Source organism: Molossus molossus, unplaced genomic scaffold (assembly GCF_014108415.1).
Source record: "Molossus molossus isolate mMolMol1 unplaced genomic scaffold, mMolMol1.p scaffold_m16_p_16, whole genome shotgun sequence".
In the NCBI taxonomy this organism is placed as follows: domain Eukaryota; kingdom Metazoa; phylum Chordata; class Mammalia; order Chiroptera; family Molossidae; genus Molossus; species Molossus molossus.
The window spans coordinates 62689067-62705750 of record NW_023425351.1 but is presented as its reverse complement, the minus strand read 5'-3'; the positions used below and the strand labels follow the sequence as shown (position 1 = coordinate 62705750).

Sequence of the window (16684 nt, the reverse complement as noted above, 5' to 3'; positions counted from 1 at the left end):
CCACTGAGCCAGATGGGCCGGGCAAAGGTATATTTCTACTTCACTGCTGTGGGTGGGCGGGTAGGAGCGGGAGGGCCTGCTCACACAGTCTCAGGAGCCTGGCCGGCAGGGGGCTCCGCCCAAGGCGTGCTGCTGCGAGCCAACTGCGCGGCCTGTGAAGCTCCAGCTGGGAGGGACCCTCAGCGCCGAGCTGCTAAACTGCCTCGTCCAGCTCTACGCCCCAGACGCCTCGGCTTGCCCATCTCTCGGCTCCGGTCTCCATCGGCCCACATAGCTTGCAGTGGCGGTTCTGGGGCCTCATCCCGAACTCGTCGGGCCAAGGGATTCCCAGTGCCCTGCCTTTCCGGGGACAGCAGTAGTCTCACCCCTCCAGAGACATCCAGAATGTTCACACACCCTCTGGATCTCTCTCCCGGGTCTCAGGAGTGGACCGTTCCTGAGGGCTGGGAAACAACCACCCTCTGCTGCTCAGTGCCTCAGTTTACCCATAGACACAATGTGGGCTGCACCTGCCCCTTCCGTATTACAGAGATTCAAGGATACTGAAAAGCTCCGGCTGCTCTGTGGGAAAAAGGGCTCTACTTTCACGATCCTTGTCCCCTAGTTCCCTTTCCCACCCCCCTGGAACTTCCTGGAGTGAGCTGTGTAGGCCACACTAGAGGGGAACCCAGGGACTGCTGGGGGTTGGGAAGGGAGCGTCTCAGGCCTGGGAACAGGCAACAATGTTGCCCAAGTGCCTTTAGTTCAAAGGGACCAGGGTCAAAGCTGCTAGTAGTTGCAGTGGGGTCTTTGGGCCAGAAGGTCCAGAAATCAGGGAGGGCAGCTGGGAGAAGGGACCCCTCAGAAGTGAGGGGAGGCCTGCAGAACTGGCCTCCAGATGGGGGCCACCCTGGGCACCAGGCCCAGTTGTTCCAGCTGCAGCCGCATGGGCCTGTGGGCGCTGAGCTTGCTGTAGAGGGCGAGGGGCCCGTCGTGGGGCCGCAGGGAGAAGTGGGCCTGTGGGGTCAGGGCCCCCCAGAGGCCGTGGTAGGGCTGAAGCCTGGGGGGCAGAGGTGGGTTTGGGGCCAGGGGGCTGCTCGGCCCGGAGGACCTGGACAGACTCCGGTCCTGGGGGTTGCTTCCCGTTGATGGGCTGCCGAAGGGACTGGAGGACATTTGGTCACTGGCAGACCAACTACTGCCACTGAGGCGGCGGGGTGGGGGGCTGCGCCCTGCTCTGGGCTGGAGGGGTGCGTCCAGCCTGGGGGACTTCAGGCCCATCACCGGCTGGGAGAAGGCGCAGAGGTGGCGAAACTCCTCGTCAAACAGCTGCACCGCCGGGCCCGTGAACTTGGAGAGGATGTTCCGGTGGACGTGTCCGCAGAGCCAGGTGAAGCTGTGGGAGGGAGGGGGGGGTGAGGGGGGCTGGGCCTTGGGACCTCGCTGGGGGGGGGTGGGGTGGGGTGAGGGCGGGACTGTGAGAGAAGACTCCCGCGCCCACGGCCCGCTGTGCTGCCCCACTCCGTCCTGGCGGAAGCCGGGAGGGAGACCGTGCAGCCCCCTTTCCCAAATGGCAGAACTGAAGCTGAGTCCAGCAAAGTTCTGCTGGGGAGCGAGCAAGTCGCCAGAGTGACTTTCTGGCCTCAGGTCCAGGCTCCCTCCTGCTGCTCAGACTGAGGCCCTCAGATGATCCCTGCAGGCGCAGAGGGGCCGAGTCCCAGTGTCCCCAGCTCCGTGCTCTTGTGAGTCATCTAGGCTCCACCTGTGAAGTGTGGGGACACCTGCCTCTTCTAATCAAACAGGGCTGGAGAGGGCAGCTGCACCCGGCAGGGGCGGCCCTTCAGGAAAATCTACAAGGGGCAGCTCTGTTTTCAGGCTCATGAACCCAGAGGGGGACGAGGGGCAGATGGAAAAGAGCAGACAGGGTGAGCCACGGGAACTGGGCGTGAGTGCGGTTCCCTGGCACACCCACCAGAGGACACCCTCAAGCAGAGGTCTTGTCCCTCCGCCCTTGTAAGCTTTTAAGTGAAAACAAAATGCTCAAAGAGTTTATGTATTACCTTTATAATCCCTGATTTAACCAAATTCCTTTCTATTTCAGATGGAAAACTCCCCTCATTACCCCCCCACCACCACCAGCACCAAAAAAAAAAACCCTTGAAAATGTCTGGTGATGGCACCAAAGAGCCACCAGACCATCACATTAGAGATTCCCATGTCCCTAATAATGTGAACCCAGGCGTGGGGAGCCATGGGCAGGATGGCCAGAGGAGGACCAGGTCATCCTGAAGGACAGCCAGGGCCGAGCAGAAACAGCCCTAATCAAGGTCTCAACCTCCAGCCCCAGCCTACCTGCCTTGCCAACCAAAGGCAGAAGCCAGCCTGCAGGGTCCCTGCTCTGCGAGACGGGGCAGGCCCACAGGAAACTGGGGCAATCCTGGGAAGGACAATGGGGCTTTGTTTACGCCTCACCTCCCGCCTAGGAGCCACCCATCCTGCCCCAGATTGATGAGCTGAGCCTGGGGCCAGCCAGGTCGGTGACAGGAAAGGTGGCAAAGACAGGCAGAGTGGGACTCCTGGCCGCATGGAGAAACCAAGCGCCGCATGCGTGTGGCATCGGGCTAGACTAGGTCAACAGCTACATGCTTTGCTCAACAAAACGGGTCCAAGGTGCTCTGCAGCTGTTCAGGTCCTCAGACACCCGGTGCCCCCGTGCTGCCACCCCCCAGCTAGCTTTTATTTTAGGTGGTGGGTTCGCAGGTATTTATTCCATTACTTAAGATGATGAAGTAGCACCCCCCAGCTCCTGCACATCCCTGTCCCCTGCATCCCTGTGGCCCCTGCGCCCTTGTACATTGCACAGGCTCCCCCTCACTTCCCCTGCATGTCCAGGGGTCCTGTGCGCTAGCTCTCACACTTTCTTTTATCACCACCCATGACATGAAACACACTTTATTTGTATTGCTTTTTGGCCCTTAAGTACATAGAATTGATAATAATCTTTGGCTCCAGACCCACTCTCATCATTGGCCTGTTCATGGCCCATTTTAATGTATGTAGCTATTTACTTAGTTATTTTAAAAAATTCATTTTTCTTTATTGAGTTTAGAGAGAGAGAGAAACATTGATGAGAGAGAGCATCGACTGGCCGCCTCTTGCGTGCCCCACATTGGGGATTGGGCCTATAATCTGGGCATGTATCCTGACCAGGAATTGAACCAGCAACCTCTTGGTGCATGGGTCGATGCTCAACCACTGAGCCACACCAGCCAGGCTTACTTCATTATTTTAAGTAATGTAATAAACACCTATGAATCTACCGCCTAAAATAAAAGCTAGCATGTTAACAATAACTGCATCTAACCATAGGATCTCTCCCACAACCCATTTTCCCGCCTTCTCACACTAGAGGAAATCATCACCTCAAATCCTATGTCATAGTTCCCATACTTTCTTTTTTCAATAAATAAAAAAAGTTTTGCGTTTTCAGGAAATTCAGTATTTTTACTGTAGTAATTTTAACATAACAATCCTTTGGCATTTTCCACTTAATATTATAATTCTCAGACATATCCATGTTGTCTCTTACTGCTGTAGTTCATTCATTTTTGACTATTATATAATATTCTACTGGTGGCTGAGTTATGGTTTATGTATTTACTCTTCCACTGATAGGAATTTGGGTTACTTTCACAGTTTTTCTGCTGTAAGCAGTGCTGCTATGAATGTTCTTCTATTCGAATTCTGTATTGTGAGCCAGTTCTTCTTGCAAATACACCTTGGAGTGGAATTACTGGATTATAAACTAGGTGAACATTTAGCTTTAGAGAAAGTGTCAAACTCTTTCCAAAGTTCCTTTACTGATTTAAAATTCCATCGGCAATGCATGGAAGACCCTATAATCCAACATTTGGTATTGTCTTATTTTTTTACTAGTTGAAAAGTTATAAAATGGTAACTTGTTCTAACCTTGACTTGCATTTTTCCTGATCCTTCAAATGCTGAACATCTCTCGCCTCCTGTGTTTGCACACGTGTGTCCTCTCGGTGAAATGCCTGCTCATGTCCCTTGCCCACACTGCTGTGCTGTTATGATCATAGGAGCTCTTTGCACTCTTCACACTAACCCTGTCACGGCATCATGGAAACCTGCTCTCAGTTTATAATCTGACTTTTCATTTTCTTTTTTTTATCCTCACCTGAGGACATTTTTGCATTTATCTTCAGACAGAGCGGGAGGGAAAAAGGAAGGAAGAGAGAGAGAGAAAAACATCGATGTGAGAGAGACACATCAACTGGTCGCCCCCACACGACTGGGGTACGAACTACAACTGAGGTAGGTGCCCTTAGCGGGAACCGAACCCAGGACTCTCTGGTCCACAGGCCGACGCTCTAACCGCTGAGCCAAACTGGCCAGGGCTGACTCTTCTCTTTCGTTAGTTCATGGAAAGATGTCCTTCCATGAACCAGGCTCCTCGCTGCAGTGGAAGCGAATCCAGCAATGTTTCACAGTCACGGCTTTCTGTGTTCTGTTAAGATGCGGTGCTTAACCCTAACGTTAAAAAAAAATCATGTCTACTTTCTACTAAGAGTGTTAAAGTTTGTTTTTGACACTGATGTCCTTTTTATCTATTGGGGGTTGGTTTTTTGTGATAAGAGTTTTCCATACGGAGAATTAGTTTTTCCAGTTCCTTCTTTCCCCACTGCCCTGACGCACCCTGTCGAGTGTGTGTTCGGTTTGTCTGGACTTTTCTGTTCTGTTTCATTCGTCAGTTTGTCTGTCTCTCCTCCACTGTCTCAGGTACTCCAGCTCCATGGCAGATCCTGGTCTCTGGTAGGGCAAGTCCTGCCTGTCCTTCTTCAGCTTATCTTGGCTACCATTGGAAAAATCGTTTTAACTGTGACCTACTCACATAACAAACGCATACACAGCCACAGGATAACGTCCGGAACCTCCCTTACCGCAGTGTGCCCTGACTGTTTTTATTCTATTCTATTTCATTTAAAGAAACAACGAAAGAGCTGATCAGCACCCGCTAAGTTGATGTCCTACCCTACATGATGCACCGTTTGGAAAACCGAGCTTCTCCAGCACATTGGATGGCCAGACCTGGTGTGGACTTTCACGTGGGTTTTCATTCACAGACACTGTGCAGACACTGTGTTAACTGTGCTTCCTGCCAGGCAGCAGCGGAGAAAAGGGTCCGGGCCCTGACATCATGTCATGCAGTGTTGGCTAAACAAGTCCACAGAGAAGTTCTCTAGGGAATGATCTAGAAGCTGTCACCTGCAGGGTAAGTTAGCAGGGTAAAGACAACGGGAGTGGGTTCTCCAGCAGAGGAATAAACAGCAAGTGCAAAGGCTCTGAGCACGAAAGCCCTGGGAGGAGGCAGCGTGGCTATAGCACAGGAGGGAGAAGAAGGGTCCTGCTGAGCCCGAGGCCGTGGTAGGAACGTGGATTCTTTCTAAGAGTGGTGACGAGCATGGAAGCATCTCAAGGATGATTCTAGCTGGTTTGCGCTTAAAACTCTTTCTGTTTCTGGGAGAGAAACCCCAGAGGTGTTAGTGCGGGTCAGGGCAGGAGTGGAGTCAGGGGCCAGTTAGAAGGCCAACCATCAGGCTGTACCTCATGCTGTTCCAGCTGCCTCATTGTGCCCTCCCCCACCCCGCCTTTCTCGTCCTCCCAGGCCCACTCCACCTTCCTAGGTCTGCTAGCAGAAGGGGGGCTCCCTCCCGGCTGACCCCAGAGCACCTTCTTAGCTCATGCTGATCTTAGAGTGTCCATCACCCAACTCTCTGGCCATTTACCCATATTTATTTATTTATTTTTATGAAAGAGACAAGTTCTGCTTCCCCAGCACCTGGCAACAGCGCCTATGCTGGGGTAAGACCCTCGAGAATAACTCAAATGTTGAAATGCACCCCTCTCCCCCACTGTCAAAGAGGCGGACGAGCTCTTCGGTTCGGTGGAGCTAGACACAACCAGAGAGAAGGGCCGAAATGTTGGAAGCCCAGAGAGGCCAGCCTGAAAACATGGGAGAAGGCTTTCCTGATTCGCCTTTCTGTCGGAGACAACTCTGAGGTCCCAGGGAAAGGGCCCACAGGTTACCTTCGAATGTTGAGGGCAAAAACGTTATCACTGGCCTGCCTGCTGTCCAGGAGCCGGATTCCCCACGGTCCTCAGGGACGACCCCACCCATCTCCACGGTGCTCAGGGACGGCCCCGCCCCTCTCCACGGTGCTCAGGGACGGCCCCGCCCCTCTCCACGGTGCTCAGGGACGGCCCCGCCCCTCTCCACGGTGCTCAGGGACGACCCCGCCCCTCTCCACGGTGCTCAGGGACGACCCCCGCCCCTCTCCACGGTGCTCAGGGGCGGCCCCGCCCCTCTCCACGGTGCTCAGGGACGGCCCCGCCCCTCTCCACGGTGCTCAGGGACGACCCCGCCCCTCTCCACGGTGCTCAGGGACGACCCCGCCCCTCTCCACGGTGCTCAGGGACGGCCCCGCCCCTCTCCACGGTGCTCAGGGACGACCCCGCCCCTCTCCACGGTGCTCAGGGGCGGCCCCGCCCCTCTCCACGGTGCTCAGGGACGACCCCGCCCCTCTCCACGGTGCTCAGGGACGACCCCGCCCCTCTCCACGGTGCTCAGGGGCGGCCCCGCCCCTCTCCACGGTGCTCAGGGACGGCCCCGCCCCTCTCCACGGTGCTCAGGGACGACCCCGCCCCTCTCCACGGTGCTCAGGGAGGACCCCGCCCCTCTCCACGGTGCTCAGGGACGGCCCCGCCCCTCTCCACGGTGCTCAGGGACGACCCCGCCCCTCTCCACGGTGCTCAGGGGCGGCCCCGCCCCTCTCCACGGTGCTCAGGGGCGGCCCCGCCCCTCTCCACGGTGCTCAGGGACGACCCCGCCTGTCTCCAAGCCCACTGCCCCCTCCTCCTGGCACCTCCTGAATCAGGGTGACAAGCCCAGCTTGGCTCCGTAGGCACGGGAGAGCCGGGGATGCCAGTCAGGGAAGCGGGGCGTGAGAGTGGGCATCACCGACCCTCCTGTTCCCCAGCGCCCACCTGTCAGGGAGGAGTGGTGCCCCCGCAAGGTGCGAGGGGCCTTAAGTCCCTACTCAGTCCTACAGGTCTGAGGGCACTGGGCCCAGGGCTGGCACAGAGCTCGCCAGGGTCACCTGTGCTTCCTGCCAGCACTACGGGCAAGGGCCACCCTGGTGACGAACCCTGGAAGGAGAAATGCCAATGAAAACGAAGATGCTTAATTCTTCCCACTGAACATCCAATTTCCCCTTCACTTTCTCTTTCAGAGTCTCTCTGTCCTTTGAACTGTCCAGAGATCTTTGTAACGGCTAAAGGAGCCTCTGGCCAGTCTCGCAGCGGTTGCTAGGGGTTGAGGGGCCTGGGGAGTGACTGCTGAAGGTGAAGGGCTGTGCCATCCCAAGTATGCATGTCACTCTGACGTAAGAAACGGCTTCAGCCGAAGGCATCTGAGCACAGAGCTGGGACCGGAACCTTCGTCCTCTGACCTGTAGGGGTGGCCGCTGCCACTTCGAGTGTCCAGGGCCAGCCTGCGGCCGTGGGTGGGAGGCGCTCTGACAGGAAGGGGAGAAGGGGCCAGCAAGCTGTGGTTGGGGGCCACAGAGAGTGATGCTTGTTACTTATCTCGGACACTGTGACGATTCAGCAAGCCCCGGCAGTGCTGAAGTGAGGGGAAGGCTGTCTTGGTGCCCTCTAGTCTTCTCGGGGACCACACATCCCCTCCCCCCGCCTGCTTGGCAGCCCCTCAGGACCAGCCTCTTCTCCGCCCTCACCTTTCAGCTCTGTCCCTTCCCGTGGGGCCTTGCCAGGGTCCTGGCTGCCTGGCCACAGTAACGTATTGAGCACCTACTCCGGGCCAGGAGCTATGCCACGTGCTTGCAGACTCTATCTGCAAGGGGAGATAGTGTTATCCCCATTTCACAGATGAGAACAGCAAGGCTATAGAGACTTGAACTGCATACTTGAAATGGGTGAATTATCTGGTATGTGGATTATATCTCAATAAATGTGTTATATTAAAATTTGAAAATAAAATAGGGAACACAACACACACCCCAAAACAAATCACATGGCTTGGTAATCACGCCTGAGAGATGAGGCAGGAATAAGAGGATTCTATGTTCTATTGCATTATCAAGGGAAACTGAGGCACCAGAAAGTGCCTCTACCCTGAGGTCCTCCCAGGAAGGGCCTATTTTCCCCACTTTTGCCCAGGCCTGTCCTCCCTCCTGGGAGGTGTGAGTGTGTGGGGGTGTCTGAGCATGAGGGGCTGGTCTGCACCATGCTCAGCCTCGGCCCTCACGAAGCCTCGACAGGTGACAGCCAGGCTCACCTGTACGATCCAGAAAGGACGTATCTCCAGTCCGAGATGATGAACTTCTCCCGGATCTGGCCGGCGAACTTCCTGCCTGACTTGGCGCAGTACACCTCTGCTCCCACGCTCCGGATGCAAATGTTCTGGGGAGGGAGAGCCCAGGGGTTGCTCGCTGACTATTACAGACACACGTTTGCCGGGGCACGGTCTAGACGGACAGGGTTATCGCTCTCGCTGGTGGGATTGGGGCCATTTTTATTTTTTCCTTGGCTGAATTTTCTAAATTTCCTTCATTGTCCTGACATTACTCAAAGTAATGGAAGAAAAAAAAAGGAAGGGGGAGATGGTAGAATTTCTAAAAAGCAGGAAATGGAAGACGAGCCCTGGTGCCCACGGCGCTCTCGGTCTAGGCTCCCAGGGCCCACGGTCGGGCAGGTCTGGCCTTGCCCTGTAAGTGACTTTGGTGACATGAGTCCCTGACCCCAAGCTGGTCGGAGGGAAAGCTCAGTGAAGCCAGAGGGGTTGGCTTGGTGGAGACCCGAATGGGCCCTCAATAGTTTTGTCTAAAAAAAGGCATGTCCATGACCCAAGTCGTGGTCCTGGTTGTCCCCGTCCTCCCCAGCAGCGCCTGCTGCCCCAGCTCTCGTGGGACCCTTGGCCTGCTGGCGAGGGGACAGGCAGGCGAGGCGTGGGATCTCAGAGGAAGGGGTTGCACTGCTGGGCCCAGAGAATGCCTGCCAATGCTGGACGGGTTCTGGGAGGGGCCCCCAGTGCCTCCAACAGCTCTGAGAGGGCGGGAGGAGGGTCACATCCCCCTGTCCCTTGGTGGGCAGAGGACTGTCAGGTGGCCCAGCCATGAAGGCAAGGCTGGCGCTGACTCGCCTGTTTCCATGGCCTCGTGCTGAGCAGGTGGGGTCCAGGGAACATCAAGCAGACCCAGTAATCAGAGGCCTGTGACACCAGGAGGTGCCTGGACTCAGCTGCAGGCTGGTCAGCGTGGAGGGGACAGGAGGGGGAAGGAGGAGGGCGGGTCTCCAGGAGGCTGAGCCAGAGGGCAGCCAGCAGGGAAGCAGCCACCAGCTGCTCAGGCACACCTGCTCACGAAAGCTAGGGATGCTTTGACGTTTGACCCTGAATTAGCTGCCCCAAAGTTGACACTGAGGGAACCTTGTCTCTGGATTTCTTTTCTCATTCCCAGAAGAAGGAAGTGGGGGATTTGGTTCAGTCCGAGGGGATGAGCCCGCTGTGAGGGCACAGAGTCCTGGGCAGGAATCACAGGTGCTGGGGTTGCCCTGCCCGGTGGAGCGTCCTGGGCTTCTTGGCTGTGGGTGCGGGAAGGGTGATGCAGAGACCGGTGCCCAACAGCTGCCCCGGCAGCCGGGAGAGGTCAAAGGGCGATGAGCCTGAGTGAGGCCAGTCTCTTCCAGGTCAGGGCTCCATCCCATGGGACCCTCCTGCCCCTTCTCCCGTCACTGCAACCTTGGAGGCCACACTTGCCTCTGATGTGGCTTCAAGGTGAGGAAGGGCCAGCTGACCTACCCTCTGAGCAAGAAATGAACCTTATTATGTGAAGCCATAGACACAGGTGGTATCTGTTGCCACGGCAGAGCCTTTGGACTCTCAGCAGCCCTACCTTGAGGTGGCTGTCGGAGATCTGCACTTTGTCACACATCTCCTGGAAGAGCCGCACGCCGCCCTGGTCCAGGAGCACACAGACGAGCACCCCACGCTTGGTGGCCGCCTCCAGGATGTCACAGAAGATCTCCACATCTGTGAACACGTCCATCAGGATAGCCAGGACCTGGCCAGGGGAGAGGTGTCAAATACCAGAAGGGTCAGGTCCAGTGCAGACTGGTTTCGGCCAAACTTCCTCAGTCCGGGTGCCTGGGAGAGCTGGTCCCACTGGTGCGGATGGAGGGGGTGCAGGAGGGCAGGGTTCCAGGAAGGGAAAGGAAGAGCTGGAGAGGAGCCTCCTGCCTCCAGCGACCCCTTCCAGTCCCCCATATCCCTTGGCCTCTCTGTTGGAGTGGGGAATGCAGAGTGAGAGAGTGAGAAGCAAAAAGAGAGGGGAAGAGATGAAGGGGAGGTGGCGGGCAGGTTCAGAGGAGAGGGGCAGACTGCAGGGCATGGGTTCTCAGCCATCTGGAGCTCAGAAGCGCTCTGTGGCCACTGGCTTCCCTATGTTTCTAAGCCCTGGAATCTGGGCCTCCAACATGATCTGTGCAGAGACCTTGTGTATGAACTGGACCAGACCGAGATGAGCCAGTGGGATGAAGGGAGTCCGGCATCTTCCATCGCAACAGAAACTCGGGGAGCGGGAGCCCTAGATAGCCAGCAAGGGGGAGGGACGGGCTGCTTCCTGCCCAGCATGCATCCCTCTCCTCCCAACAGCACCCCAGTCTCGCTTTCAGAAACCACCTCTCCTCCACCGCCCGATTTCACTTACATGTGGAATTTAAAGAACAAAATAAACGAACACACAAAATTGAAACAGACACAGAGAACAGACTTATGGTTGCCAGAGGGGAGGAGGTTGGGGGAGTGGGTGGAAAAGGTGAAAAAATCGAGGACACTTTGGTAGCTATAAGCCACAGGGATGTAAAGTGCAGCACAGGGAACACAGTCAGTAATACTGCAGTAACTATGCATGGTGCCGGGTGGGTACTGGGACTATCGGGGGACACTTCGTAAAGTGTATGATTGTCTAACCACTATGCTGTGCACCTGAAACTAATACCAAATAATACTGAATGTCAACCATAATCGAAAAATGTAGAAAATCACTTTTTCTCCACAATCAATGTGGTTTGGGTGGGGTCATGCTCTGGGCTGGGCATGGGGCGGGCACATCAATAAGGCCAGACCAATGAGAGCAGCATGTCCCCCACTGGCCACAGAGATTGGCTCAGGAGTGGTCACGTGATCTAAAGTATTCTAATGAGGGTCAGCCCAGGACTTCTGCTGGGGCTCTTGGGGCAAGGAGGCAATCTTCCTACTTGCTTAGTTAGCAGACTATGAACTACAGCTGAGGCCTGAAAGTGAAGCCGCCCCGGGGACGAGGTGGGGGGGGGGGGCAGCGGAGGCAGCTGGGGGGTGGGGGGCAGATGGCCAGCAGCAGCATTTCGACATCTGCTTTCAGTCATGCCTGAAGCCAGTCCTACCCTTGACTTTTCCACTGTGGATGTCAGCGTATTCCTCTTCTTAAGCCTGCTTGGGGTTACTTCTGTGATATTGTAATTTATAGTGAGAAATGTACACTTTGTCTTTGCCCTGTTGCTGGCACCAAGCTCTGAAAACCCGTGGACTTTCCTGAGAGAGGTCCTCCTCCGTGGGGGGCACCGGGAAGACGCTGTGACCAAGGAGTGGGCTCTACGGGACATCCCGGCCCCTGGTGGGGCTCAGCCTCGGAACTTCCCGAGTGCAGTCTGGGTGGGAGGAGCTGCCGACAAGGAAGTCGGGAAAGATGTTCTAATGGGCAGACCCCGACCCTTGAGAAGCTGCCCTGTGATGGCACAGGTAAGTGTCTACATGTTCACGTGTGCGGCACCAATAACATGAGGTCCTCTGTGCCGAATGACAAATGGCACCTCATCCAAATTATCGGCAGAAGAGGAGATTCTCTCACCCATTCCTTGACACCTAGGTGTGGGCACGGAGGTGGGGAGCTCCCTCTGGCTTCTCAGGGAGACCCCCCTCCACCCACCCAACCTCCCAGAGAGCTGATTAGACTTTTTTTTATCTACAAAGAATCTGCATTTCTTGCCCAGAGGAAAGGAGAGGCAGGGAGAGGCAGAGGGTCGGGGTTGAGTGAGGAGAGGGGCTTGCCTGCTAATGTTCCTCAGCTCTCTGGTCTCAGGGCCCCTTTACACTCTCAAAACTGATTGAGGATTTGGTTTATGTGCATTATAGCTATCGATAGTTACCATATTAGAAACTAAAACTGAGAAAATTTTAAAATGTTCGAATATTAGTTACTTAAAATAATATTAAACCCATTCCATGCTCACTTAAGTAACCATTTTAATGTAAAATAGCTACATCTTCCAAAACAACAACAGAACGTAGTGAGCAGGTTTCGCAGATCTCCATGGTGTCTGGTTTAAGGGACAGCCGGCCTTCCGACTGCTTCTGCAGCAGTCTGTGGTTTGGGTGGAAGTTTATGAAGATGAACTGGCCTCACACAGATCAGTGGTTAAAAGGAAACGGACCTTACAGATCCGCTTGAAAGGGTCTCCGGGATCCTCGGCTACACTTCTTTTTTTTTTTAATTTAATTTTATTTTATTATTATTTTTTAATCCTCACCCGAGGACATTTTTCATTTTTTTGTTCAGATAGAATGGGAGGGAGAGAGAGGAAGATAGAGAGAGGAAGATAGAGAGAGAAACATCGACGTGAAAGGGACACATCGAGTGGCTGCCACCCGCACGACCAACCAGGACCGGGGACAAACTGCAACCGAGGTACGTGCCCTTAATGGGAACTGAACCCGGGTCTCTCTGGACCACAAGCCGACGCTTTAACCGCTGAGCCAAACCGGCCAGGGCTCGGCCACACTTCTTAATCGTGGTTTTTGTTTTCCACATTTTATGTTGCTTCGACATCCCAGAGCTAACTGATTCCTAGAGACAGCAAACACCTGGCCTATGGGCACGTCTATGATATGCAACCCAAGCAATCCAGAGCCAGTACCCCCAACAACCCCATTTAACTCTCACACAATAAGCCAATAGCACCCCTGCCCTTAATCACCGAGGGCCAGGTCTAGGACAACTAGGGACCACCTATAGCCCAGAGCCACCAAAATGATTCAAACCAGCCAGCCTTAAACTGCTTGCTGTGCCTGCCTTCTCTTTCCTGCAAAACCACAACGAGGGCTTGTGTCCATGTTCCCCTTGCTCCTGCCCCTGACCACTCCGTGCTGCCCTGTGGCCCTGCATGGCACGCTGTGCCTTCTGTTTCGGGGGAGCTGTGCCTACAGACGTCTTCCTCCACGTCTGCCTGGCTCGCTGCACCTGGTTCAAGCAAATCTCAGGCACAGGTAAGAACGAAGAATTGTTGCTCGCTCTGTGGCCCAAAGTGTAAGGCACAGCTGCTCGTAGCCCGCTAGCTTCTGGTCCTTGTCCCCACCCTCATCTCCTCGAGGCCCCATGTCCACAAGCTCTGTCCCACGAGATGGACGACAGTGCCCCTCGCCTGGACCCTCAGGCCCTCTCATACCTGGCCTCTGTGTTGGACACTCCCTTCCCTCTCTGCCTGGCAAAGTCTTACTCAGCCTTGGAGACTCCACGCCGAGGCCACGTCTTGGCGAAGCCGGCCTTAGTCACCTTCCCGTCCACTTCCAGGCACAGAGGGTTGCTCAAGTTCAGGGCTGCCACCCACCAGCGCATCCTCCCCTCCCCCGCCCTCCTCCTCTCCTTCCTCCAGGGCTGCTGGCAGGGGGCTCCCCAAAGGGAAGGAGGCTTCTGCCGTCCTGCTTGGCTGACAGGATTTCAGGCACTGTGACCGGCACATGGCCAGGAGTTCTCAGTGTCCTCGATCACTGGCCAGAGGTGGCTGCCTGCTGTCAGCTGGGGCTCCTTCCACCCCAGGTGCAGGCCTGTAGCTGCAACCCGCTCTCCTCCGCCCCCGCCCCCGCCCCCGCCCCCTCCCAAAGCTGCAGGGCAGCGGGGACGGGCTCCAGGGAAAGAGACTTGTCATCTGTGAAGATTCTCCCTCTCCGGCTCTGTCTCTCATCACTTCTAAATTTTGGTTACATTGAAAAGAATTCAAAAGAGAACAAGCTGATATTTAAGCTCATTTTGGGGGGCTGGGGGATCCAGGTTTAATGCTGAGTGAAATCAGAAGGCTCCAGAAAGCCGCCAGGGGTGGGGAGGTTGTGTGGGGGTGGGGAGGGAGGGAAAATCTAGACCGAAGGTGACAGCGGGTGGAGCTTGGGCTCTCCAGCTGCTGGGCTGCTTCGGGGCATCTCCTGTCTCCCAGCCAGGACAGCCATCCAATCCACAGGTGGCCCCAGGCAGGCAGCCAGGAGTGGGGCCCTAGGCGGGGCTGGCTGCACACCCTGGGGCAAGTCCCTTAGCGCCCAGCCTTGGATTCCACGCCAGCCTGAGGTCCCCCCCAGCACCACCGCCAGCCTGAGGTCCCCCCCAGCACCACCGGCCAGCTTCTGAGTGCTGGCTCTGTTCTGCTGTGTGGGAAGTTCCCTGACCTCCCAGGGGCGGGGCCTCAGCTGTGGGGAAATTCTTAACTGAAGCTGCCACTCACAGGGTGAGTGCCGCTCCCTGGAAAGAAGCCAGGTTAGGGCTTGTGAAACAAAATCCCCTGGCTGAGTCCTTCTCCTCCCTCCTACTCCCCACCGAGCAGGGCTCCCCTCTGCCTCTGCGGTGAGGCCAGCTGCTGTCCTTTTTCTCACCAACACAGCATGTTCTGAATGTCAGACAACACAAGCAAGGAGATCTCACCTGAAGAAGACCTGGCTCTGTTGGTGCTGAGTTGTGGCCACCTCTTTGGGTGAGTCTCCTTTGCCACAGACCCCACCACTCCCTCTTGTCCCAGGTCCCCATGAACTTCACCCATTTTGTTGCCTGTCAAGCCTTTGTAGGCAGGCAGGGTTTGTGATATCTTCACACACACGCGCGCACACACGCACACGCATGCACACACACACACACACACACACACACACGAGGGCTTACGGATGGGCTGCTCCCATGCAGATGCCAGGGGTCTGGATCCCTAGATACAGTCTGTCTGTGAACCTACACTGTGGTCCCTGCTCAGAGCCTTCAGTGGCACCCCATTGCCCACTGTGGGAAGAGAAACTCCTGTCCCACCTCCTGCCACTCCGAGTGACCTGCAGGCTCAAGCCCGGCACGCTCTGTGTCCAGGCCTTTGCACACACGGTTTCCTCTGCCTCGGACCCCTCGCCTTCCCTGCTTTTTGCCTGACTGACGCCTACTCCTTCTCAGGACCCAGACCGAAGTCTTTTTCAGGAAGCCTTGCCTGAATTCCCAGGCTAAGCCGGGCGCCTCACCTCCATCCTTCCAGATGAAGGGGCCACTCCACGGGGACACATTGTCCCCTGTCCTCTCTGACTTTGCTTAGACCTTTCTGCACGCAAGTCTGTGCAGTGCCTGAATCCGCTGGTGGTCAGGCAGAAAAGGGACCGGGTTAGATCTGAGGTATAGGAAGAGTGTCTGCAGCAGCTTGGAGCCTGGCTGGTTTGGGGTCGGGATGGAAGATGAAGGCCAGGCAGGAAAGTATTGTAGGAAGGGTGGCGGCTGGGACCCAGGCTGTGACAGATGGATTCAGGAAGTCAGTGAGCCCGGGTGAAGCGACACCCCTGACTCCATCCTCAGAGCGGGATACACCCCCCCCCCCCCCGCCAGGCCTCATTGCTCCCCGCCCGCCTGTGACCGGTGCAGACTCCGCCATCGCTACCTGGCTGGTCCTGCTGATGCAGCGGCGGACGAGGTCTCGGATGTTGTGCTTGTCCGTCTGGAAGTACACGGTGGCGCTGGACTCCTCCTTCAGGTAGGGTTTCTCGGCCGAGGCCCAGGTGTGCAGCAGGGCGGGCTCGCTGTCCTCTGAGGCCACAGGGTAGTAGGTACCTGACTGCAGGGAGCAGGAGTCGAGCCCCTTGGTTCCTGCCTCAGCCCCTGCTGGGGTCTCCGGAGTATGGGGGGGCTCCTTGGCCTGGGCCTGGATATACTGGGCCTCCGCCGAGGACAAGAAGTCCACCTCGCCTTCTTGGCTGAGCACCTGCCGGTAGGCCTCGGGCCCGCCATCCAAGAGGGCATCTGTGGCCAGCCGGGCGCTCTCGTTGTCGCTGAAGTCAGTCCTGGCTAGCCGCACCCACCGGCTCTTGACATCTTCCAGACGTTTCCGGATCTTGCCCATGTGCCTTGACTGGCTCATGCTGCTCTGTCCCTGAGTCGTGGCAGGGAGGCTGGTGCTCCAGCTGTCCCTGATGTTAGGCGCCAGCCGGCCACACCACAGAGGAGGATGCGCTCCCAGACTCTTGGAAGCACCAGCGACCAGGACGAGCCGCCACCCCTCACACCCGCTCCAAGGAAGTGTCCCGCTGTTCTGAGTGATGCTTCAAAGAGATCACCAACTGCGGCCAGGGGCTGGCTGATCTCTGAGTGACACCTGCCCTGCCCGCCAGCCAGGGGCGCTGGCCCAGTCACACCTTGGCACACACAGCCCTGGGAGAGTCCCCTCCTCTCAGCGAGCCGGTTTCCCGCTTGCTTGTTGCACAACTCTCCCCGGACCCGCTTGCTTGCTGCACAACTCGCCCAGGGACACTCGGGTCTTCATTACCAAGCAGGAGCCTCTCCCAGCACCATTG

The 16684-nt window shown here is 56.5% G+C and overlaps 1 protein-coding gene across 1 annotated transcript; it reads right to left on the bottom strand.

Moving 5' to 3' along the window:
• FAM83A (family with sequence similarity 83 member A) lies at positions 1 to 16404 on the bottom strand. Its single transcript, XM_036264383.1, has 4 exons — positions 15775 to 16404; positions 9969 to 10136; positions 8354 to 8478; positions 1 to 1375 (listed from the first exon to the last, which is right to left on the bottom strand). The coding sequence occupies exons 1-4, from the start codon at positions 16249 to 16251 to the stop codon at positions 841 to 843; spliced, it is 1305 nt and encodes a 434-aa protein (XP_036120276.1). The 5' UTR covers positions 16252 to 16404; the 3' UTR covers positions 1 to 840.
• Between the last annotated feature and the right edge of the window lie 280 nt (positions 16405 to 16684).